Source organism: Cydia amplana, chromosome Z (assembly GCF_948474715.1).
Source record: "Cydia amplana chromosome Z, ilCydAmpl1.1, whole genome shotgun sequence".
Lineage (NCBI taxonomy): Eukaryota > Metazoa > Arthropoda > Insecta > Lepidoptera > Tortricidae > Cydia > Cydia amplana.
Genome location: NC_086096.1, coordinates 29,104,535 through 29,132,024, shown reverse-complemented (window position 1 = coordinate 29,132,024; position 27,490 = coordinate 29,104,535). Strand labels below are relative to the sequence as shown.

General features: G+C 35.8%; 1 protein-coding gene across 1 annotated transcript in view; it reads left to right on the top strand.

Annotated features, from left to right (window-relative positions):
* Positions 1-1,091: 1,091 nt before the first annotated feature.
* Positions 1,092-27,490, top strand: part of LOC134661488 (ATP-binding cassette subfamily C member 4-like) — a 42,515-nt gene continuing 16,116 nt past the window's right edge. Inside the window, exons 1-9 of the mRNA XM_063517597.1 lie at positions 1,092-1,337; positions 15,451-15,582; positions 16,675-16,879; positions 17,445-17,670; positions 18,117-18,214; positions 20,519-20,716; positions 22,338-22,464; positions 25,587-25,715; positions 25,983-26,167. Coding sequence (XP_063373667.1) covers positions 1,120-1,337; positions 15,451-15,582; positions 16,675-16,879; positions 17,445-17,670; positions 18,117-18,214; positions 20,519-20,716; positions 22,338-22,464; positions 25,587-25,715; positions 25,983-26,167 — 1,518 coding nt within the window. The 5' untranslated portion in view covers positions 1,092-1,119. The remainder of the gene's footprint in view (positions 1,338-15,450; positions 15,583-16,674; positions 16,880-17,444; positions 17,671-18,116; positions 18,215-20,518; positions 20,717-22,337; positions 22,465-25,586; positions 25,716-25,982; positions 26,168-27,490) is intronic.

The following is a 27,490-nucleotide window of genomic DNA, read 5'->3' as shown; positions in this document are numbered from 1 at the left end:
AAGTTACCTTGCAAACCTCGCATCTAAATATATTTTGCTCATGGTATTTTGAGTTTTATTCTCCAGTACTAGAGTTCACTTTTATTAGCGATTTCATCAAGATGTAGCTTTATTGAATTATATTTGAGTGATATAAAGTTAGAATGTAACTGTGAGATCCTCGTATTTCAGCCCGTACAAGATTAGAACCTTTTTCATGTAATGTCATTGAGTTTTTTCTTTATTGATTTAAATGCCATCTACATGAGTGGCCATCTAAACCTTACGGTCACGTGATCGCCTTACGGTCACGCGATCGCCTTACTCTGTCTCGAGTTTATCATTTTTCCCCATCTCAAAAAGTGCCCAGCGCCGCTAAAGAAGTTTTCACTTCAAAAAAAAAAATAGCCACAACCGAATACAGAACCTCCTCCTTCTATGAAATTGAAGTCGGTTAAAAATTCAATATTTAACACATTAGGTAGTATAAGTATCTGTTCGTTTATGAAGATATAATATGTAAAGTCACCGTGCGAATATTCGTAAAGACCGTGCACTGTCTAGGTATATCCCGCGATACACATGTGAGGATCAAGTGCGGTTTAAGTTATAATGAGATAATCTTAGTGCACTTGGTGTGTCAAATATAGTACCAAGGTTTAACCATTGTTTAACTTTCCGGTTATATAAACGTTCTATTATTTTATGATTTATGATGTATAACAAATTTATAATTTTACACACTCTTATAATGATTTTCTCTCTCTAGGTACTTGTGTAAGTATTATTTGGTTCAGCGGCGCCGGGAAACTGACATAAACTAAACGTGTTATCACTCACGCGAGCGCCTTATTGTATTACTGATAAATAATAATTCAGGCGATACAGCGGAATTTTCATTAATTATGATAGCGATGAATTACGCGTGCTATATGACAATATGTACAATATTATAACGGCGTGGTTGAACCAGATGTGAACACACGGCAAGGGCGTACAGACGTGTGTCAACTCCAATGTTCGCTTATTGAAGAGTCATTATCTCAGAACAACAACATAATGTAATATTTAGTGAAATTTGATACATATTATGAATTACTGTTGAAAATTAGAATTGTGCAGTGCTAAATTTTGCCAAAAATGACGAAGAAACAAAAGAAAGTGAATGAACATCTGCCAAAAAAGAAAATGGAGGAGAAGACTTCAATACAGGATCCACCCGGTCTAATTGCGAGACTTGGGTTCTTCTGGATGATACCTGCGTTTTTTAACGGTAATCGCAGGGACTTGGAAGAATATGATTTAATAGCAGCAAAGAGCATTTATGATTCGAAAATAGTTGGAGACAAACTGGAACGGTAAGTAAATACATAAATATTGGACAACCTTACACATATCGACCTAGTTTAATATATAATATCTGGGTGACCGAGCTTCGCTCGGTAAACATAAAAAAACTCGAAAATGCGCGTTTTCCCAGAGATAAGACCTAGCTAGATCGATTTTTCGCCCCCAAAAACCCCCATATAGCAAATTTCATCGAAATCGTTAGAGCCGTTTCCGAGATCCCCGAAATATATATATAAACAAGAATTGCTCGTTTAAAGGTATTAGATAGATAGATAGATATATAGATGAGACTATAGAGTAAGTAAGTGCAGTGAGTTTGCACTTTTGTGTCAGGCGATGCCGCTTGGCACTACGATTTGTTCCTTAGGTTAAACAAAGCTGATTTAGCCCGGTAGCCACGAGATCGTGCGTGACTACCCCCCTAAAAAGAGACGGGAGGGGTCGACTGACCAGGTCCACCCTGTGCTGTATTTCTGCCTGCTCTTAGCAACTAGGACAAGTTATACATCATGTTCGTTTAATTCTGGGACTAGGAATTCATTTTTGAAATAATAATTACTTTCCTACTTCGAGGCTGCCACAGGATTTATTCATTTGTACAAGCTTTTATTTTACTTTTTATTGCGACACAGTTGACAATCTAATATTATGATTTCTTCGAGCTGATTGATGAAGCCGAAGGTGACCATAGGAACACCGCTATTTAATAACGCACCCTTACTGATATGAACGGCGATAAAAGCTTGTATCTGAAGGATCATTCCTCAACAGTCTCATTCCCCTGGCTATAGCTATTCGGAAATTCCCAGGAGATTCCACTAAGCAGTTCACCAAAAATGAGACGCTAGTAAAGCGGAATCTCCTGGGAATTCGCGAATAGGTATGGCCAGGGTAATGACCCTGAAATGAACATTTTGACTGGCCAAGTCTTAGGCCTTCTAATTTTTAACCAGTATAATCAAGTCTACTGGATATTTTTTAGAAAAATAATTTTACAGTACATATATATGCCTATTTTCCCGAACTAGTGCGGGAAATAGCACTTTCCGTGTGTATGTCGAAAGTTTAAAGTGCCATATATATATACTGTAAAACGTTGTACGATACACGTGCGAATAGGTAATTCACAACTCGTGTCGATTTAAAACACTCCCTTCGGTCGTGTTTCAATTTATCGCCACTCGTTTCGAATTTCCTGTTTTCCGCACTTGTATCGTAAGTAACTATTTCATCACACTTGCTCAAAAAAGATCTTATTTCATGCAGGTGCACTGAAGGCACAGAATAAATAATAGTACTAAGTACAGAAGACTCACTCTCTAACAGAACGCGTCTGTTACGATCAGCACAGATATGGCGGCTAGGTGGCGACAGCACCACGCGCGGCTTATGGCTTTCCCCAAAATTGGGGCCGAACGGATGTACTTTTAGCTACCTGTAGCAAAGCGACGAAATCGCGGAGTGAGACACGCCTGCTGAAGGACAAAGGCCTAAATTGCTCCCGCGGGAGTTATAGATTCTGAAAAAAAAAAGCTATAACTCACGAGTGAGTTAGGTTAGGTTAGGCTTTTTTTTAATTATTTCACTAATTCATACGAACCACGTAGTTTTAAATGAGTTTTACATTGAAAATACTGACGTTTATAAATTATTTTTTATATGTATGTTTAAAAATATTTAGTTTGATTAATTTAGTAGCCGTTTAATAGTTATTTTCGATACAAGTGCGAAAAAGAGGAAATTCGAAACGAGTGGCGATAAATTAAAACACGACCGAAGGGAGTGTTTTAAATCGACACGAGTTGCGAATTACCTATTCGCACGTGTATCGAACAACGTTTTACAGTACATATGGCACTTTAAAGTTTCGACATACGCACGAAAAGTGCTATTTTACGCACTAGTGCGGAAAAGTATCCCCATATGTACTGTAAAATAATAATTTACATGTACTGTAAAACGTTGTTCGATACACGTGCGAATAGGTAATTCGCAACTCGTGTCGATTTAAAACAATTAAAACACTCCCTTCGGTCGTGTTTTAATTTATCGCCACTCGTTTCGAATTTCCTCTTTTTCGCACTTGTATTGAAAATAACTATTAGAGTACATATGGTGCTACTTTCCCGCACTAGTGCGTAAATAAGCACTTTTCGTTGCTATGTCAAATATTTAAAGGGGCATAGGGCATATGTACTGTAAAACGTTGTACGATACGCGTGCGAATAGGAAATTCGCAACTCGTGTCGATTTAAAACACTCCCTTCGGTCGTGTTTTAATTTATCGCCACTCGTTTCGAATTTCCTCTTTTCCGCACTTGTATCGTAAATAACTATTTTAGAGTCTGTGCGAAAAAAGAGAAGAGTCGTGGAATGTATTGGGCCCCATATATTCCACGACTCTTCTCTTTCCGCACAGACTCTACACAATTTTCGATTATGGCTGAATCCGGGTGGGTCTGTGCCGTCTGTGCCTTCGAATCCTAACCTGCCAAAACAAGACAATATGGCGGACGAATGTTTGAAATGTCACCGTATTTAATTAAGAATGATTTCGCTTAAAATTTAGTTTTTTTCTTCGCAAGTGTGATGAAAAACATTGTGTGTAACTCCGGGGGTAAAAATATTGTGCCTCGAGTCTTTAATTCACTCCAGCCTGCGGCTGTCGTGAATATACAGACTCTCGTACAATATTTTACTTACCAACCCATAGACATAATATGTAAACTAGACACGCTAACTCGAACAAATTCTGTCCGCCATGTGCACAGACTTGTCATTCTCGCGCTCGCGCTTGACAGACAGCTGAAGTGTGCGAAAGGGAAGCCATCACGTATATGAACATCGCATGAGTGCGAAAGAGTCAGACTACAAATGAGAAAACGTGACCATTTTTGAGTTTGACGACGGCCGCGGACGGCCAAGAGCGTATCACCGTAATTTTCAATTTGAAAAATATACACAAATTCGGAAGAAAACTATTTGATAAAGTAATACAATGAAGATAGTGTCTTGTAGTGTACCGGATTTCAGTGTCATGGGGCCAAATAAACCTAGCAAATACTCATTTCAGAGGAATAATGATATTCCGAGCGAAATTTTCTTAACGATATTTTGTCAAATTAACAGCATAAAAAGTGTAAGAAGCCGGTTTATACAGTTGATTATAAGTTTTTCTTCCTTTGTGTGCTAATATTTTATCATATTACTCAATAATTTAAAATATTTTGTGTAAAAACATAAACTGTTACTTTACGCTAGGGCTTGACAAAATGTTCAGATGACAGTATCGATAACTTGTCGCCCTTGTCGGTATATTAATATAGCTGGTCAACCAAATCTTGTCAGTAAAAAAAGGCGCGAAATTCAAATTTTCTATGGGACGATATTCCTTCGCGCCTACATTTTTCAAATTTGCCGCCTTTTTCTACTATTAAGATCTGGTTGACCAAGTATAGCTATGTAATCATTTCTTCACAAGACATAATTAAGATATTAACCTTTATAACCGACTTCAAATAATAACGATTGTTATAAGTACCTACCATTTTGAAGGTGCAGATGTTTAGCAGTAAATTATACTTCACTTTCCAACACAGTAAGAGTTAGACTAAGATAAGGCTGTAATTATTTTGATAGCACACGCAGTGCAGGTGTTATTTTATACATCATAATGTCGTAGAATTTTAACGTTTAAAATAACACATTTGAAAAAGTAGTCGATAAAGCAATCAAACACCGACAGATTATTAATATGTTGTAACATGACATCACTATTTTTGATCTCACATAGACAATTTACGCACACACTTGCATTTCATTTTTGGTCGCACTTTTGAAGATTGACAGTTGTTCTTGTCTATTCTAATTCTATGGCCATGTGTGTGTCCGCCATTTTCGGCGTTTGACGTCTGTCACTAAGGTGAAGAATAAGCGTATCTAGGCCAGAGGCGAAACTGTTATGACAGCTACTCATATTCTGCCTACGCACAGGCGGTACAGGGTTATTTTTAATGACCTGCAATATACGACGTGAATATATAGGTGATACCGAGTAACTTTTCTAATGGGACCAACCACTAAAACGCATACTTGAATATAATTTACCTTTTTTATAACTTTTAATATATATCGCACTGGTGAAAACGAGGATTCTTTCCTAAAATATTATTTTTATACGTACAATATTCTAAGCACCTACATACTTGTAACATGGACCATATTGTCTATATTCAATAACTATTAATCACATTTTCTATTTGAATTTCGGTAATATTTTTGCACTTACCACCCTAAATAAATACGTTATTATAACTAAAACATTCAATAAATAACGTGAAAAATATATATTTCGTGACTTTTGTGCAATTAACCAACAACGTATACAACCATTTCGTAGGTAGGTACCAATGTGTCACGTCTGGGAAACTTAATCTTTGCGCCGAAGAAAATGGCTTCCAGCCGCGAAGGTTCGAAAGTGACGTTTCGTGATAAACTAAATAATCGTAAATCAACAGTTATTCCTTTGCTTACCGGTGAAATGTTATTCCATCCCTTTTATTATATTTTCTTGTGGTATTGTTGCAGTTTTTTAACACGCACGAAGGCATTATTAATTTTTTTTTAATTTTCTGTACATGTGTGGCATCTCGTCAGTGGTCGGTGACGTACTAAAAGCAAAGAAGTGCATGCACTTCTCTGAGGTGCGGAAACATTTTGTTCGAGATGTCGTCTCTTGTTATGTACCTCAATGTACCAACCACGTTGCACAATGTACTATAATCGTGCTGATTATATAAGGCAACGAAGGGCGTGCATTAGATTATTTTAACATTATCATGTTATTATCAGTTAGTCATGCTTGTTATAAAAAAAAAAGCTGCACTTTAGGAGGAAAGCAAGCCGTTTTGCAAGGTGATAGATGACACCAAAACGGGATTTTTCCGAAGAACCCAAAAATTCACCCCTTAGGAGCCGAGATTTAGCGAGGTCTTTTAGGAAAAAGAAAAAAAAACCACAAATTTCACAAATATTGACAAATTTAACATCATTTGAAAGAAAATTACTTTTTTTAACGTAAAAAGATTTAAAATAATTTTTTTTTAGACAAAATTAGTGTGAAATCATTAAAAACCATTTTTTTTTCTTTTGCGCTTTATTCTTGCAAATAATGTCCCCAACATCGAAGAATGTCTGAAAATAAGTAATATATGTTAAAGTCAAATAGATTTCTTAATTTAAGATGAAAGCCGCATCAAAATCGGTTTAGCAGTTTTGGAGATACAAGTTTCAGAAGTTTGCTTACCTACTTTTATTTATGTTTTTTTTTTCTTTTATTGTCCAAAAAGCGTGTAAGTCATAGTAAAATTTAAGTAAATTAGCGGGTAAGTACTTACTTTATCTACATTACATATATGTATGTATATGGGGCATTATCTATGAAAAGGGACCTTATTGTCGATGGCGCTTACGCCGCACAGCGTCGCGCGGCATTGTATTTATATCGGAGCATCGTTAATAATGGCGTAACCGCCATCGACAATAAGGTCCCTTTTCATAGATAACGTCACATATACATATTTATTACAAGTAAAGGACTATTCATCTTCAGCATCATTCGTACTGGCCATACTGGTTAAATTGAAAGAGTCATACGTAATATCGTAATTAAAAATACTAGTAACACCCTAAAAATATACATATATCTGTATCATTAACTATTTATTCACCTTTTATTCATAATCATAATCATAATCATAATCATTTATTTGCACATGTAAAAAGGGTTTTACATAGAGGTGTTATAAAGTTACATGTCCAAGCCATATTGCTACATGCCTTTACAACATTTGCACTGGGCAGCGCATGGCAAGTCGACGTGTCGGCAAGCACAGTGCATCGTGTTGCAGCCTGACTTGCATGCGTATTGGACCAGGAGGCTCAGTTCCGACCAAATTGGTGCCTCATCAGACCAATGTGGTACCTATATACCTTGTGAGCTTTTATTCCACCCCCAATTAGATGGACATGGTACTTGGGCGTACAATTTTAATGAATTGCCCCATATATGGCCCGCTTAGTACACTGCACGCAACGTATGTTTGTGAAGGGCAGCTGAAGTCGGGGGAAGGTTGGTAACAATAACAAGTCTGTTCTTTGATGTAAAAAGATCTCTCATCTCTCATACTCAAATAGTAATTCACAGCATATATTTATATTCATATATATGCCGTCAACTCTAAAAGTTGCGTCTATATCGGTTACACCAACATTCGATTATTCCTGTATTACGGGTTGTAGAGAATAAAATGTAGCATTTTTTACCAGATATACTTATTTTAAATTGAAAATGTTTTTGTTTTTTAATCATTCAAACCATATGCGTACTTTAACGTACCTAAATACTGTTTACAACTTTAATTTGCCCACAATTCGGTAGGAATTAAATAATATGAATATATTGTGGTGATGATGATGATTGTACATATTTTATTACTAACAAATTTTGTAAATTCAGCTGTAAGCGCTGCTCGCCGTATGGACGGTCTAACGATCGGCCCTCGGCTGCAGCGCTGCAAGCCATGTATTGCACACGCCGCCCGCAGGCGCATTGAGTCTCTAGAGACGCATGGTTGTTATTCTTGCTGTCAATATAAAATATTTTATCCGCTAGTTTTGCTTTCGCTCTTTCTCCTTCCTAATTTTATTAATAGAAGTATTTTAAAGGCACGTTTACCTTCCACTTCTACAATATGTACTTAACAAACTCTCACTTAGTACTTATAAGTTCTAGTTACTTCGTTTTGATATATTGTTTTTACTGCTACACCTATGTTTATGTAGTTATGTAGACGCTCACAAATCGTCATAACTTTTCTACTTGTTTACATTGTAAACTACCTACTCATTAAGTGAAATGTAACGTTTCTTTTGAGTAAATAAATGTCTTTAACCAGAATTAAAGTACTAGTCCCTACATTTTAACACAAATTACATATATGTATATATACTATGTGAACATTATATATATGTATATATACTATGTGAACTTAATACTTTGAAGAGTCAGTACCTAACTAAAAAAGTGATCTCAATAAAACTAAGCTAATTTCTGAAACATGAATCTTATAAACTACTCAACCGATTTTGATGCGATTTTCAGTTTACGATAAAAATATATTTGACTTTATCATTAAATACTTATTTGCAGACATTTTTCAACGTAAAAGTCACTAATAGAAAAATAAAGCGTTAAACGAAAAAAAATAGTTTTTAATCTTTCCACACCACATTTTTTCGAATAAATTTCATTTTTTATATTTTTTACGTTAAACAAAGTTATTTTATTTTAATTGACATACGATTTATTTAAATCGGACGATCCGTGAAACTTGTAGATTTTTTTTTCTGTTTTTAACAATTTTAACAGACCTCGCTTTACCTCGGCTCCTAAGGGATGAAATTACGGGTTCTTCGAAAAAAATCATTTTATTGGGTCTCCACTATCATCGTGCAAAGCGGCTTTCTTTCCTCTCAAAATGCAACTTTCGGGCAAAAAAGCTTCATAACCAGTAAGAGTAAGTAGGTACCTACCGGCTTGCCACGCATAACAGCCGTAACTGCCATTAAAAATTAAATTTGAATTTGGAATTTACTGTGGGATAATATACGATGGGTAAACATCTGAACAAGTTTAAGGATGACTTACGCTAAACCGGGCCGGGGCCGGGCCGGAGCTTCCGGCGCTTTGTTTATTATGCAAGCACCACGTGATCACCGATCACCCTTCATCAAGCGTCTAGCATGAGCACAGAACATATTAAAGAGGTTAGAATGGCTATCGCGCGCAGTTAGTATCGGAACCGGTGTCGCCGCTCGTTCCTCTCCACATTTACTAACACTCGCGCAACGGTAGTAAAAACTTGTGTGCGTGGTGAATGGTTACGCCTCCTTTAGACAGGTTTGATGTCTGGCTTCTTAATCTGAACGTTATTGTGGCTTGTGGCGCAAAAGGCATGTTTACTTCGTTTTTCGGTCAGCGCGGGCGAGTAGCATGCAAGCGTTTGCTTAAAACCGGCGGCGACACGTACCCTGCTCGCATCGCCATTCTACTTGTTCTGTGAGCGTGAGGCATCCGTTAGTTCCAGTGACTTGGATTGGAGGTTATGAGTGATCAGATATTTCTACTTTCTAGTCATATAGGTAGATAGTTCATTTGTTTAATAATTTATATTTACACTCGCAGTGGGAGCGTAATTAACAGACAAAATTAAATACTTATGTGGATACCCACTGTGAATACTTACATTATGGAATTGTATAGTAAATACTTCCCAACTGCGTATAACACCCGACGAAAGTAAGTTAAATCAAATCAAATATTTTATTGCGTTTCATGACTCGACGCCGGAAAGCAAACACGTAGTAACCCCCAAAAACCAAATTGTTCACCAGAGACGAAAAACTTTTCAAGTTTTGAAAAAAAAAATCATAACTTTCGTGTTTATGAACATAACTTACTCAAAATTGGATACAATATTCAAAATTTTTTGGACTTCAATTTCATTTAAATGAATTTACTCGTAAGTTGTTACAAGTGGGAATTTTGTGGGTTACTACGTTTTGACTTCTTTTTCACAGTACGCAAACTCGTAGTAAATGGTCTTAAATGTATGAGATAGCATTTTCTTATAATTTGTATGGACATCAAAAACGCAGTAATCCGTGTAAATTTGACAATAGATATCCGTAATAGAGTCTTAAACATTGCGGTTTAGATCATTTGGGTAAACAAAATGCTGTAATAGTATTTGTTTTCGTATGGTAAGCAATTTAGAATGCGTTAAATGTATTGCCAAAAATTTAGCACGCCCTTATAAATGACTTTAATGGCATCTTAAAGAAACTGGCACGACAATTCAAATGTAACTTATAAAAAGTGAAGATGTTTCCGGGATTCATAGATGAAAATAAAATCACTAATTATTAAAATCAAAACGAGCATTCTTAAACCCAAACGTAACTTAGAATCTTTGTTTAATATTAATTAACATAATTATTTTTTTTCAATTACCTATGTAATTTGTAGAAATGTAGTGTGTTTATGTGATGTTTTATATAATTAATGTAATTTTGGTGTATCTGACATTTTGATTAATTTGTTCTCTCTATTGGTTCTTAATAAATTTATATACAATTCCTTGGGATTACCTAATTAAATCTTATAAATTGTTCTTGTACAACTAATAAAAAATAAGAAGTCCACTTTGGACACAACAAAACGTAATGTTAGATCAAAATACAACCAGAAAACAATGTAGTTGGTGTCAAGTTTCATACTTCTATAGGTTTTTGTCGAGGAGTGGAAACGTTTTTGATGTCCATTGGTGATTGATTCTCAATACATTCGCTTTCTGATTGATTTGTTTCTTTTTTCAAACTTTTAACTAATTGTTTCACAAGAACCAACTTCCCATTATACTCTTTAAACAACTTGGCTTCTATAATGTTAATCTTCTGTGTTTTCGGCGTACTTTCAGTTTTACACTCTTTAAATAAATTTTCCTTCCACTTTCTTCGTTTAGCCGCCATCTTAAAATATTAGTATAAAAGTTAGTTAAAATTAAAATTGTTGCAGATTAAAACCTTTACAATTTATACACTTAAACCTTTCTCAAGAATCACTCTTACTATTGATAGGTGAAAACCGCATGACCGAATTCATCACGAACATACACACAGACGTGGCAGGGGACTTTGTTTTATTATATTGTATTGATTCTTATTGTAATACTCCTCTTAAATATAATTTTTATTTATATGTTCATAAACTAATCTAATAATATTAGGGCATTTGTGCCTGCTTTTTTGTGTCAGTATGCATTAAATCATTTATTATTTAATGCAAATAAGACCAAACTTTATTTAAGTACCATAAAATTGATACACACACCGTAAATATTGTATTGCTTACAATTTATAAAATATTAAAGCAATTGAAAATACTTACTTTTCTCAAATAAACCCAAAAACATCCACTTTAAAAAAGCAAAATCACGTAATATTTTCTACACGTATACTAAATTACAAATACGTCGACTCACTTTCTCTCCTCGAACCGCACTGAGCGACGGCGCAAACGTTCGTGTATTGGCCGCGACAGCCGCGTTCAAACGAAATAAGGCGCGGGAGTTTAAACCTTACGCCCTACAATAGTGAAGTAATTATTAAGTGGTTACTTTTACGTGATCCTTGTAAACGTAGTAAAAGTCATGTCTCTCAATTACTAATAGTATGTAAATTTGTGTTAATTACTATTCGACTAGACATTATTTCCCGCCAAACGGCGTAACTGCGAGACCTTAAAATTCACGAGCGGCGAACACGCAGTAACCAGCACTGGAGATTGTATTGTATGGCGTTCAAAGTGTTGTAAATACAATGGATTAAAATATTGCGTTTTTTTGCTGTTTACTGCGTGTTTGCTGAGGACATTTCAAGAAAAACTAAAAAAATTGTGTTCCTATTTTCCTCATTTTTCATCGTATTGGCACGTGGATTGGACCTATCAACGCAGAAAAATTGGAGATTCCAAAAATGCAATAAAAAAAATTCGACCACGTGTTTGCTTTCGAGCGTCGATGTGTACATTTGATGCTTATATATACAGTGTGGAAAGATAAGTCGGGCCCTGGAGGGAAACTACCATAAATCCTTAAGCTGGCTCATTTTACTTAAAGGAGACATTACTTTACATTTTATTTTTAAAAAGAAACAAAACTGCATTCAAAGATTTTTTAAAACTCGCTTGCCGCGCCCGGGACTCGAACCAACTAAAATTAAAAAAAAAACAAACACTCCCTATTTTTTTATTATACTACTCGATAGTATTATTATTCAGGATAAAATTTCTCGAACTCGATGTAGATTAAAGCTAAGTAAAGTCTCAACATGAACCCTGAGAGGGTAAAACAACATTAAATATGCGTGAACAATATATGAATTAACTAAAATCTTAATAATAATTTTTCACAATAAGTAATTATAGCAACTAACTTATACAACAGAATAATCTATTTCTCACTTAAGAATTCTTGAGATAGTGAGATTTGCTAATTAAATATTGTTTTGTTGTGTTTTCAATCTATGAATGTTAGTGTCTATCTGTATTGACTTAGGAATTTTATTGTATATACTAACTGACGGGGTCGTATCTCGTCGCATAATAATTGATTGTCATAATGTAATGTAATGGACCCCTAACTGACATGGCAAATGGACCAGAGTGTATCATTTTCATGTTTGAGTTAGGCCGGGCTAACCTGGTATTGGGTCGTAAATTTGACGGACGAGAGTTACATTATTTTATTTAGATACGTAGTTTCCCACCAGTGTTCCTACCTAATAATGCCGTGCGCAACAGATGTATTTAGCAAGCATCATTCGTTCTTGGGGCGTGGAGTTACTCGTACGACCCTTAGGCGATCTTACAATAATGTAAAAAACCGTATCCACGTTGTTTCAAATTACATAGATAAGTCCATAGATACCTAAATACCTAATGACGAAATCTACTTGGCTTATTGGCCGAATATCCGCGTCTCCTGTTTTTTGTTTACTTCCATGTAAGATCCATAAGGAAGAAGCTATAGAAAAGCAACTGCCAAGGTTTCGTAGGTACGAATGCAAAAGTTAAGGAAATCTCATAATGTCTGTCTGTAGGTACCTCCTAATGTTACACATACGACACAGTGCATTTATTGGAATCAGATAAAAAGTTCAATTTTGCATAAAACCCTATGATCATTAAAACGGATAAGAACTGCTATAGTATAGGTAAAGTATCAAGTTCGAGTCCTATCATACCCGCGAGGCATTCAGCGCAGCACATAAGAATCATTAAAGCGAATAGAATTCGGTTAATGCAATTAACAGTCGAAATTAAATTAACCATTACCAGAATTAACCTCAAGTACTTGTAATTAGATACTTTTATTTTGAAAATAGATGTTGGATTTGATGCTAATGTTAACAACTGGTCTTTATTTTATCTATCTATGTATCTAATACCTTTAAACGAGCAATTCTTGCATATTTATTTATTTATTTATATATATATATATTATATATATTATAATTATTTATATATTTATATATATATATATTTCGGGGATCTCGGAAACGGCTCTAACGATTTCGATGAAATTTGGTATATGGGGGTTTTCGAGGTCGAAAAATCGATCTAGCTAGGTCTTATCTCTGGGAAAACGCTAATTTTTGAGATTTTATATGTTTTCCGAGCAAAGCTCGGTCCCCCAGATATTGAATTTATCGTGTTTTAACAGTGGTACCACGGCTTTTGTACCACGGGGGACCACGGGTAATTTTTTTTCTCCGTAGACCCACTGCACCAAAATGGGACTACGGGTAATTGAAAAGAACTGTCTTTTACCCGTGGACCACCGTTGTCATATTTGGAAGGTTATATATAGGTAGGATTAATTATTACATTCTCTTACATTTAATTATTACAAACGGCGTCGTCATTTTACAAACGTGAAACGTTATGTAAATTGCCGAAAGCAAATTGCAAATTTAGTGTTTCTCCTCCAAAAACATTTGGTTCACAACGTAACTGGCCCACAACATTTGGTCATCTGAAGCTACCTAACGAACCTAACCTACCTACTCGTACCTACCTACCTACGCTTAAATTGAAGTGGGTCTACGGGGAATTAAATTATCTGAGGAATGACCCGTGGGCCCACGGAAAGTATCGTATTCAAAAAGATAACTTAAAACTGGAGCAGTGGGTCTACGGGGAAAAAAATTACCCGTGGTCCCCCTGTGGTACAAAAGCTGTGGTACCACGGTTAAAACACCGAATTTATGATGATAGAAAAAAAAGATAGCTGCATCAGCTAGTACCTACTCGTAGGTACAAATACAAAATAGATAACAAGCAATCTAGGTGAATATTTGGATCTTACTTATATTGTTTCTTGTGCTTAAAGCAAATCTAGTGAAACTAATGCGATCGTCAAGTTTACATACATAATTGAAGCTATTTTAAATTTCTTTCAAATCATGCCTTGTTTTACAGATAAAACCCCTATAAGGCCCACTTGCACCATTCCACTAACCCGGGGTTATGCGGTTAAACCGTTAACCCAGTGTTAAATTGTACTGGTAACCATGGTAACTCCAGGTTCAACCGGTTAACCCCGTGTTAGTGCAATGGTGAAAGATAAACGGGTTAGTTACTCAAATCAAGATTATAAGACAATTATCGACTAGTTTTGGGATCCTAATGGCCACTCAACGAAAATACTGACTCATTAATAATTACGAATAATTGCATCATCACGGGTTTTAGGTACAGTCAGCGGCAATAGTTGCTAAGCGGGTCAGGTGTTCAAAATACATAGTTACAATCTTAACTCGATCGGATTATCATAAATTAAGTGCGATAATATACCTAATAAATAAAAAAAGCACACGTGTGAAATATGGTTATGAAAATTGAAATTGTAATTGAAATATGAGACGTATCTGCATAAAAGCGGTAGTTACGAGCAAGTATGTTGAAAATTATTCTATATGTAGGTACTTACAAAATGATCTTTGTACAAAATACAGATTTATTTTATATTGTATAATTAATGTATATGTATTCATATGAAGGGTAGGTATACGGAAAGAACATAATATATGTCTAAGTAGTAATTTTTTTCGGAAAATGAGATTATCATTTAATGAACTTATCTATTTTGTTACCATCGTAGGCATCGTATAGTATACTTAACACACTTTTTTTTTCGTTAATAAGCCTCCAACCTTAAATTTAAAAACGCGATTACTCAAAATGTTACTAAAGTGACTAGACATGTTCTTTCCGTGTACCCTTCATTTTTTTTATAAATATCAACAAGAAACGTGTCAAACCATTGTAAAACGTCAAGAATGGTTCTCGTTTAAGTACTTACCTAAATATTTATAAAATTATAATCTACATTAACCTTTACCTGTACCTACATTACTTCGTTAATGTACAAATCAATAAAAATCCGATTAGATCCAGGATGACTAAAATCATATCGATATTTGTTTTCAATCCAACAGGGTGTGGTACGAAGAGCAATTCAGAGCAAAAGCATCTGGCAAAAAGCCGTCGTTCACAAGAGCACTGATTAAAGCTTTCGGTTGGTCTTACTTGCCCGGAGGGTTAATGCAGCTCGCCGCTGAAGCTATAAGGTCCGTATAATGACTGCTCTACACGATGGGCCAACGCCGGCCACTCCAAGGGACGCATTTATGCGTTAGAGGGAGCAAGTGATATTGCTATCTCATTCTACCGCATGGCTGCGTCCCTTGGAGTGGCCGGCGTTGGCCCATCTTGTAGAGGAGCCATAACTTTTGTTCATGACATCGGGCTAACTGTGTACCATTTATGGACAGTTGACATGAATTGTAACATAATTGTCACGATCGATGGTATAAAATATTCAGTGTCTCAACGTATGGAGTAAATATACCTATTATCACTTATTTAGACGTTCTTACCATTATTAGTAGAATAAATTGTATATGTGCCCGTAAAATTGCAAACACTGGTCACTTTACAATCTCGCTAGTGAAATTACACTGACAGTAGGTAGATTACAGTCTTAACCTAACCTACGTTAGATTATAGATATTAGACTAACAGGTGCACAATATTACATAGGAATGTATTAAAACCATTAATTAAAACAGTGGATAAAGCTTTTGAGTACAGTATGTATTAGTACATTACAATACACGTGCGAAAAGGTAATTCGCAACTCGTGTCGATTTACAACACTCCCTTCGATCGTGTTTCAATTTATCGTCACTCGTTGCGAATTTCCTACTTTTCGGACTTGTATCGTAATGTACCTACTATTACAGTAGGTACATATGGTGCTACTACACCGCACTAGTGCGGACTTTACTTACCTAAGTCGAAAATATAAAAGGTCATTTTATTTTACCCGAAACGAGGCAACTTTCGAAACCAACTGTCTTGTTTTTTTATTTCAGTTTTTGTAAGCAAATCGATCTCAAGTCAATCAAACAGAGAGGTCGTGGCTGTTTTAATTTAACAGGCCAAATAGAGTTTTAATAGCTAAGTAGGTATTAGATCTATTTCCAATATGATACTGATCTATCAGTTTTATATTGGAAACAGATCTAATAACTAAAACTCTAATTAGCCTGTAAGAATTAGTTTTGTTGATCTGGAGACATGAGCAAGTAGCGGTTCGTGGTGTGTTGGTAGTGTATTTGTATTCGTTAATGTCATTGTGTATTGTCTGCTGTAAACAGAACGGGGACCCCGCTCCTTTTCGCACAGCTGCTGGATTATTGGCGGGTGGACTCGACTATGAGCACACAAACCGCGTCATACTACGCGGGCGGCGTGATCCTGGCCAACTGGGTTGCAGCCTTCTGTAATCATCACGGGAATCTGTTCTGCCAGCAGTTTGGCATGAAACTTAGAATTGCGACGAGTTCCTTGATGTTTAGGAAGGTTGGGATATAACTAGTTAAAATTTGTGATGCAACGAATAGTAGGTACTTTTACGAATATGTACATAAAAAAAGTGGCGGCATGGTCGTTGGTCTAGTTCGGCTTGCGCTGAAAGCTTAACTTTAATGCTTTGTAAGATTGATAGTTTTTGTATTAAAAGAAAATAAAAAACGTGTGTTAATATTTACATTATAAAAAAAGAGATAAAACCACCTCACGTGTTGTCTACCTCAATTTTTAATAATTTGTTTTCTTTAAGCTGTATCTTTTCCTGAGTTGTGCTAAAAAAATATTCTATCTGTCTATCTATTAATCGACGTTCTCCAGTTTCGGGAACAGATAAAAGTACGTAGGTCAGTGGCGTGCAATAGGCTTATATATTATTATCACGAGCATACCTATTAACAATCTTCGTGTCGAATAGTTAGGCAAAACTTAGGCGAAGTATTTCTTAGGTACGCAGTAGCAGAGTGTTCGTTATACGAGTATAACCAAACACCATGCGGGATTCGTGAGCCAACTCAACTCACTAACCGTTCGCTAAACAAAACATTTATACTTATAGGTCATGGTAATGAATAACGGCGCCCTCGGCGGGACGACTGTGGGTAAAATCGTCAATATTTTATCAAACGATTTGCTGCGATTCGACCTGGCGCTCCTCTTCCTGCATTATGTTTGGATTATACCCCTGCAGTATGCTGCTGTGTTGTACCTAGGCTACTTGCAGGCAGGATATTCCGCATTTGTCGGCATGGCCGCATTGGTGATCATCGCGATCCCCATCCAAAGTAAGATCTTTGATGTTTAAATATGCTAATAAACCTAAAAAAATCGGTGGCCTAGCGGTAAGGCGCGCTAATTGCAAACGGAGGTTGTTGGGGGAATCAGGAACGTATCGAAAAGTATTTAAATGAAATACTTATGAAATATTATTTAATATTTACGTATTTGCAGGAAAACATGGTGAGGAAACCGGATTAATTCCGATACAGCCCTGATTCGCCTTTAAGTTGGAAGGTCAGATGGTCGTAGAGCTAAAATACTTTCACCAAGTTAAGAAATTACCTCGGGCTAATCTGGGATGTACCTAACCAGGAATACGCTACGCTTTGATAAGATTACTTAAAAACAAATTAATAATTTACTTAAAGTTCGTGATATACTACTATTTAACACAATATATTAATCCCTATTTCCTTTTACTGATTGAAATATAAAATTGTTTTGGTTTTAGGTGGCCTCAGTCGACTAATAGCTAAGGTTAGGTTTCGCACAGCTGAGAAAACAGATGACAGAGTCAAGACAATGAGCGAAGTTATTAATGGGATACAGGTAAGATATTCAGGATTACCCTTGAAAGTATAAATTATCTTCATCATCTTTACCGTCCATGTGCTCGGAACTACTTGGTACCTATTTACACATTTCATTTTATAGTATGGTTAGGTAACTCGTGCGCGTCTTTCCTGTAGGCATAGCAAAGTTAAGGAAATCTAATACAATTTTTTACGCTACATTGGGCGGGATACATTTATTAAGTATTTGAGACGCAAATAAGAAAAAGCGGCCAAGTGCGAGTCGGACTCGCTCATGAAGGGTTCCGTATTTAGGCGATTTATGACGTATTAAAAAAAAACTACTTACTAGATCTCGTTCAAACCAATTTTCGGTGGAAGTTTACATGGTAATGTACATCATACATTTTTTTAGTTTTATCATTCTGTTATTTTAGAAGTTACAGGGGTGGGGGGGACACACATTTTACCACTTTGGAAGTGTCTCTCGCGCAAACTATTCAGTTTAGAAAAAAATGATATTAGAAACCTCAATATCATTTTTGAAGACCTATCCATAGATACCCCACGTATGGGTTTGATGAAAAAAAAATTTTTGAGTTTCAGTTCTAAGTATCCTCCCATATCCCAAAAATTTATTGTTTTTTTTTCTATTTTTGTGTGAAAATCTTAATGCGGTTCACAGAATACATCTACTTACCAAGTTTCAACAGTATAGTTCTTATAGTTTCGGAGAAAAGTGACTGTGACATACGGACGGACAGACGGACAGACAAACATGACGAATCTATAAGGGTTCCGTTTTTTGCCATTTGGCTACGGAACCCTAAAAACGGGATACATAAGTAGGTACAGGTGGTCACATCTGAAACCTTGATACGACGTATATACAAGCTTTTAGCGATAAAAAATAAAATTATAGGACTAAAATGTTACTTGTAACTTTGGTTATATTGTTAATAGAAGTGACCTTTTACTAAAATGTGTTTGCCTCACTTACTCCAGACCAGAGTCCTGTATTTTTTTGTGGATGAGACGGTTTGTGCCAGGTGCTAGGTACTAATATTGAATGAAAACAGTGCAGCCAACCTTATTTTAAATGTCATCTCTGACAAATAAGTGAACCATAGACATGTTTTTTTTTGTAATTTCATTCATTCATTCATTCTTTTCCCGCCCGTACCCTCCATTTTTGCTACTTCTTGAATTAAAAATATTTGTTAAATTTACAATTTTATTTCAAAGTAAGTGCTTGATCGTAGAAAAAGTATTGTATGCAACGTTGTTTAACTGAGTCAAAAAATACTCGTGGCGTCTTTATTAACAATTTTCGGCTTCGCCTCAAATTGTTACTCACGCCACTCGCCTTTTTTGACCTCTCTTAAACAACGGTTGCATAAAATACTATAACATTTCCAGTTTTTTTCGCAATTATGTTCATTTATCTGTAATCGATAAGTTTTATACAAATATCAAATTATAATCGGAACATAAATCTAAGCCAGAATTCGAAACCATGGCCTTCAAAATTATAATAAAAAAATCATTTTATCGTTAAAATAAATGTTTTTTTTTTTAATAGAATTTTAATTTATTATAAGATGGGTATTGTACTTAGTAATATTAACTGTAACTTGTTTTTTATGCAATAAATTAAAAATATACATATATAGTAGGTATATGAATTAGTCTGCGATGCGCAAAAGCTGCTAGACAATAAAATGCACGACAAATTATAATAATAATCACAAAACTAAAAGCCATCAATGCACTCGATTCGATACTATCTCGTGTTATAATAACTCTAGATTAAGCCCAGTCAAATAAATACTCTTATTGATATTATCACTACAAGTGATCTATCAATACAGGTGTTCAAATAACCAACTTCCATCGGTATCTAAGCGTGATAATTAAAACTCATAAAAAATATTGATAAATTGAGTTGATTCGAATTATAAACTAGTCCATTATGCTCTTCCATTTCACCGTGGAATTTACGTTAGTAACTTACACAAAGAGCTACATATATTTCACAGTAGAGCGCTTACTCTTCTTTACAAAGACCTCGAGTTATGACGTTCAAGTAGGTACCTATTCTACTTATTTATTTAAACTTTATTGCAAAAAATATATTTTACAATGTACAAACGTCGGACTTAACGCCAAATGGCATTCTCTACCAGTCAACCATAACTTGCATAGGGTCAAAGAGATATCTCTGATACAATTGGTGCTAAGAAAAAGGTAAATTGAATAAATTAAAAAAACATAAACGCAATTTTTCTACTGCATGGTAAAAAAAACTGTATACCCCCAGACATCTTGTATAATATTTCAGGTGATTAAAATGTACGCTTGGGAGATACCATTCCAAAAAGTAATTAGTAACAAGAGAAGCTCAGAGTTGAAAGAAGTGAGAATTGCAACCATTCTGAAGACAGTTTTCCTTGGGTTCTTGATGTTCACGGAGAGGACGGCGCTGTTCATCGCTATCCTGGTGTATATCCTGCTGGGGAACACGATGTCAGCATCTGTGGTAAGTTCAATATGTAGCATATACCCACTTTTACATGTTACGCTGCGTCTTACGTAAGCAAACACCTCGCGAACGCGACGCGGCGCGGCGGGCCCAAGGCGTTCGCGTTCGCAACGAGATCGCCCACGTAGGATACTTCTCTCTTAGGTATCAAAGGATTGATTCACCCCGCGCCGCATGGCTTCGCTTCGCGTTCGCGTGTTGTTCGCCTACGTAGTACGCTGCGTTATATACATATTTACCTACACTGCTCTTATCTCTCGCGCTACGTTTGTATAGATGTCTATTGAAGATATTATCAGATGTTGATTTTGTTTTTTGATGATCATTATGACATAGCAATATATCCACTCAATTTATACAATGTCTACAATGTAGTATTTAGCTCGGCTATACAAATAATGAATTCTTAATGATAATTGTACCGTTTTTTAATCTGCGTGGTTTGGAGTTATTACAATTTATATATAGTTAATAGTTTCTTCAATCACATTGTTGCGTAAACATCAGCATGAGGTACAATCAATGTCTTAATTATGTAACAAATTGTATTAAGATTTAGAAACATGATGTCTATGATCCTCAAGAAGTATTTATAACGAACTGTTTATACCTAACTGTTTATATACAAGCGTACACAAAGCGTACCTAGTCACTAATATCTCCATACAACAGTGCGTTAACTGACTAACCTGCAATATCATATGCGCAAAAGCACAATTAAAGCATGATTAGAGAAAAAGCATTTTAGGCATATTCTTATTTAATGGCGCCATCTAGTTTTAATATTTATAAATAAACCTTTTGTAAGGGCCTAAAAATGCTTTATGCTGCTTTAAAAATACTTTGGTGTCTATAACTGCGTTAAGTCAAGTACAATTTTGTTTTGAAATAATAAATTGCAGTATTAGTGTAGCAGTTGACATATGCAAATCACTAAAATATAATAAAGAATGTGATGTGCGAATATCCGTCATAGATAATGACATGTCGGATGCCTCGGCCCGGGCACTGCCCGGTCTAGCGTGAGTCATCCTTTAGTATTTGTTGTACCAACGTTGTAGCTGGGATCATTATATTATTGTCATCAAGTTACATTTAGAAAATTGTTCAATAAATCACCGCATTATTGCGCTAAGTATAATATATTAGTTCGTTTTTTTAGCATTAGAAAAAAGGTAAACAATCTTGATGTGTATTTTAATTGAAAAACATATTTTAAAAATAAGTCACGCCAAATATGTAACAATTATGATTCTATTACGATCATTTATGAATATATTTCTGCTTTCATAAGTATAAGTTACTGATTTTTAAAAAGCGTTTTTCTATTAAAAGACATGTTAAGATCGCTTACCTTCTTTCTAATGCTAAAAAAACGAACTATATATAAAGTAAAAGGCGGTTTGGCTAGTTATGAGACTTATGAGGTGGTTTGGCATGCTTAATTGCTGCTGCCATTATGCCAGCTGGAAATTGCGCAATAATATTATGATTTTATTTACCAGTTCCTAAAACATCCAGAAGCATATAGCGGTACGGGCTGAGATGAAAGAGGTGTATTTATGTAGTCTGGATCAGTTCAGGTCTTCAAATGATCCTATCTTCGTGGTGTTGTCAGATATATCCGCTGCAGCAATTCATGAACGCAGCGAGCGTGAAAGTGACTCTGATCCTGCCTCTGGTGTTGTCCTTTACGGCCGAGATGCGCGTTACGCTTAAACGAGTCGAGGAATTCCTCGCATTTGGTAAGTTAACAAATCTGCTCTTAAAATAAAGTGTCTTTAAAAAGCTTATACCTACCGAAGGCATTTAGGTCTTAGGGTTAAATCTGAAAATTCTGTAGTAGTTCAGGAAAAATCTACTCTAATCTAGGCGTTGTTTGGCTGCTGATAACACACAAGTTTTTTTTATATTTTTTAACTTAGGTAAAATTGCGAAAGTGTAAAAATACCTATAGTTTACTAATTATTCCAGGGTTAGCCAACTAACTCGGAGTTTACCGTTTATAACTAGTTTAAACTGTATGGGTAACTGTAGGGCTAAACGGTTAACTCTGAGTTAGTTGGCTAACCCTGGAATGCGCAAGTGGTCCTATGCTTAATTTAAGGGTGATACATTATCGAAACCTGAATGATTATTTTTTAACGTTGCTTAACACTTTGACAATATCTACCTCATGTGGGTCACGGTAGCAACTATTTAAAATCAATAAGTTCCACACCTTTGGCACGCACAGCTGCACGCACTGAGTTAAACTATTTTCTGAAATCTCCAGTACGGCTACCATCAGTTTGGCACTGACATAAACGCCGTCGAGAACGTAATTTAGTTTCTATACATCTCGCTCGTATACTCGCATATTAGTGCAAACGAGATGTATAGAAAGTAAATTATGTTCTCGATAGCGTAAATGTCAGTTTTGACACTGTCATTGACTCATGGTACGGGCTCAGGCTATCTAACGTATTTTTGTTTAACACTTTCTAAACCTTTGACTCTATAGATCTCGTACTTATCTCAGGCGGGCGGTGAGAAGATACCTGACTGAGTTTTGAGACTAAAGGTAGTAAAAAAGGTTTAAAAACCGAAAATATAATTAATAACATAGAATAACATGTAACCTAAAATAAAAAGTAGGTACCTATACAGAACTAGAATTAATTGGCAGAATAATTTATTTTGACGTAAACGAAATATATATATATATATATACATACAGGGTGCCCAGTAATTAGTGGATAACCTTCTAACCACCGACAGAGCACCTTAGGCTGGTACAGAAAATGCACTTATAGGTCTAGTAGAAGTTTCATTGTTTCCATAATAATCGAACTTTTCTGTCTAGTGTAACAAGGAACCAAATTAGAAAAGTGCGATTATTTCGAAAACCACGAAACTTTTACAGACCTATTATATGTGCATTTTCTGGACCAGCTTAAGGTGCCCTGTCGGTGGTTAGAAGGTTATCCATTACCGGGCACCCTGTATATACAGTGTGTGGCCTATAACGCGGGCGAAAAATTAAAACGTAGATTCTACTCCTCAAACAATAAAACTTTTGTTCAACAACTTTTTGAAATTATGTAGTCTTAAAATTGTCCCTTTTTCAAACAAACTAAATCATATTTTTAATGTACTTTAAATTCCGTCTAATTTACATTGCCCGTCAGTCTTGTCACCGTACAGGCATAATCAATTTCGTAATACATTGCGTGTTCGATTAAATTTTAAAGTGTTTTAAAATACAAACCACAAGTTATTTTTAAAAGTCGCTGAACAAACATTGTCTAGTTTGAGGAGTAGAATCTACGTTTTAATTTTTCGCCTGCGTTAGACCACACACTGTATATCTTGAGGGATCTTCAGTATAATTTTCAGTACAGGATTCCTGCTCCGTCTTCGCATTCAAAAGCTTTGACCTCTGACTCTTATGGAGAATATGGAGATAGTTATTACAGAAATTTGGACTTTAACTTTCAGCCAGAAAATTATTTGTGAATATGCCTTTCCCCATTTATCATTTAATTTTGATGCTGTTTTCTTTAAGAAACTATTGCATTCAGTCCCTAGGGCTCCGTCGCATGAAATGACTAGTGGTGTAAAGGAGGGTCTTAGGTCCACTGTTGCTCTGTCGTTTGTTTCGGTTTAGATGTTTCTCTCGGCTGTGTCTCTGTGCAGTTTTTTGCCAGGTTAGGTTGCCGTAAGAGGAAAGAGAGCATTTACTATACGAACGTCAAAGAACGCCTTCCTTAGTAAAACTAATACCTACTTAAAAAATAAAAACATACAGGTTGTAACAAAAATAGTGATGCTCCGTTTAAATACATTCAGTATTTTTGTTGTACCTTAGTCACCTCACGAGTATAGGTCACCAGTTTATATATAATAATAAAGGTCTCCAAAAAGTTAAAAATATGCATAATATAGATAGCTGGTCAGAAGGTTTACCTTCATTCGGTAAGTACGAATCTATAAATAGATTATAGGACAGCATAAGACATAAGCAGCACTAACGCAATCAAATTGGGTTAGATACATCTGTGATTCGCCAGAGTTCCACTGGGAATTAGACCCGCATTCCAGAATACCAATTCTTGGGGTTGTTATTTGTTTACTACAAGTACTTTCTGTTTATAAATCAAGATAAAGATAAAGAGGAAATAATTTTTAACGCCGATCAATTGGTATTTTGTTTAATTGTAACTTTCGCGTCGAATGATGGTGCCTATGGACCCTATGACAGTTCATTTTTATATGGAGTAGCTGTGAGCTGTCACGTAAAATATTTGTAGACATTTTTGGAAGTTTAGTAGGTATATTAATTTATTGACATTGAGAAATGTAACATGTAAGTTATAAAAATACGTCAATTATCGTGCATTTCGCTCGTACGAGTACCTACTTGTTCGTCTGTAGTACATGTATTGAAGCGAGGCATAATTCGAACCACCTGCAGCCAGTCAATTGGTTTTTTCGTAAGAGTTGAGGTACTTAAAATGCATCTTTCCTGTGGATATCATACTTAAAATATTAAAAGACTTTAAAGCCATTATTTTCTCGCTAGGGCACATTGAAATCTTATATTTCTTAAAAGCTGTATGACGAAAGCCTTAGAAAATTTTACTCAAATCATGAACAGACATATTGGCCACAGGAAAGACTCTAATTTTCCAGAACGTTTTTGACCCAATTGTTCTCAACAAAGAGTAAAGTAAGTATAATAGGTCCTTAATTTGAATGGACATATAAAAAGTTACACGCATCGCACTAAAAGCTTGCATGACTGTATCTACAAAGTTTTGTTGTGTTAAAAATACAAGACACTTCTGGTGCACTTGCCAAATGCAGTAGCAACATATATTTCCAGAGGACCGGGCCGACTTGGTAGCGAGCCAGGCGGGCATGCAGCTCCACTTCACGCGCCGCAAGAGCGAGCGGCCCGTCAGCGCGCTGTCCTACCGACTCACCACTGACGACTTCCTCGATCCCTCCGACGGTAAACTGTCAACGTCATTCTTCCATTAAGGATGACTCCCGCTAGAACGGCCCGGGTCCGTCACTTATCATTTTATATTTCATTTAGAGTGAAAAAACTAGGGAAATATTTAGTTGGAGAATTTTACAAGAAGCATTTTTAAATATACTCGTTTAAACAAAGAACCCTGGATAGAAATCGAATAGAAAACACCTCAAACAAGCCTGGGTCAACCCAGTCTTAATATTTATCGCGCCCTTTTTGAGTACACCTACTTGTTTTTTTAAGGTTTCGCCCCGCACGACAAAAAGTTCAGCCGAAGCGTGTCCCAGCTGGACGACGTGGCGGTTGACGTCCGCGATGTCAGCGCCAGCTGGACGAATGATCCCAACTCTCAAGCTCTTAAAAACATTACTTTACGCATTCGAAAAGGAAAGCTGTGCGCCATTATCGGATCAGTTGGGTGCGGAAAGGTAACATAATTAAACTAGTACTTAAATGGAAGAACAGAGAACTATTTTGTAGGTCTTAACATTATTCTTCTTTCATCGATGTTTATATAAAAACTAGGTACCTACTCGTATATTAACGATTGAAAAACTCCGTAAAACAATATCACTCAGTGCCTACACAATCGCTGGCTTACATACTTACATTATAGTTAGGTAGCTTACTTTTGTTATTGCATAAATAAACATAATAGGTATTTACTATTTTTTATCTTCGTTGTATAAATAAGAATATACACTAAATATCGTCAGGTGACAAGCAAAAGTCACTAAGTACCACCACAAGTTCATAGCCACAGTGAACCATATTAGTACGAAAAGAAGGTTGATTTTTGTTTAAATATTTTATAGTAATTAGTGACTTTTGCTTGTCACCTGACGATATACGAGTATACATACTGTTCGAGTTTCATAACATTCCGTGATTGTATCTGCAAAGTCGTTAATAGTCAATTGTCTGTAAGATAATAATGAAACCATTTCTACAATGATTTATATACCCTTATGTTTTTGATAGGTCTTGTTGGATATGTTTAGAAAGCCATTTTGAATTGCAAAGTTGGTATTCAATTAAGGCGAGTGTTTGTTTGGCTCGCTCTCGGGGCACGAGGCGGTTCAGGTGGCGCGTGGTCTTATCATGCGGACTCCCGGCCGCAGCCTCCATATTGATTAAGTGCCGCCGCCTTTATAACCCTCACTGAAGAACCGTTCTTTTAAATTAGTTTTATAAGCAACATCTAGATTAAATATTTAAGGTACTTTTAAAGTTTCGGATTAATAACGTCCGTCCGTGTTTCATTTAATCTCACCGGCGTGGCGCTCGGTCATTAAACGGAATGGCCGGGTGCGCGAGAGGCTTGTTTGGTCATTTATGTGTTCATTCGGATGCCCGTGTTAATCACCATCCCTTCTGGTTATGGCCTCGAGCTTGAAGTCAAAGCCTCATCGTAACCAAGTATATTTAATGTAAAAAACACAACATTAAATATTGAACTTTGTTAGGTTGTTATTATGACAAATTATGTCTTGGTTAAGCATTCTTTTTTAGTGTTATTAGGGATATTATTATCATAAAATTTTCGTGGTATCTTTGGTGCGAAAGGCGGCTATCATTTCACTTTATTAGATTTATTACATATATTGCAATTATTTGCAGCCTTTGATTTATTGCAGCCTTTGGGCCCGATTTTGTAATAGACATCTACATATTAGATATCTTTTAGACATCGCCAAGATACGATAACGATATGTTTAAGATCTAACCTATCAAATTGACATTTCCGCGAT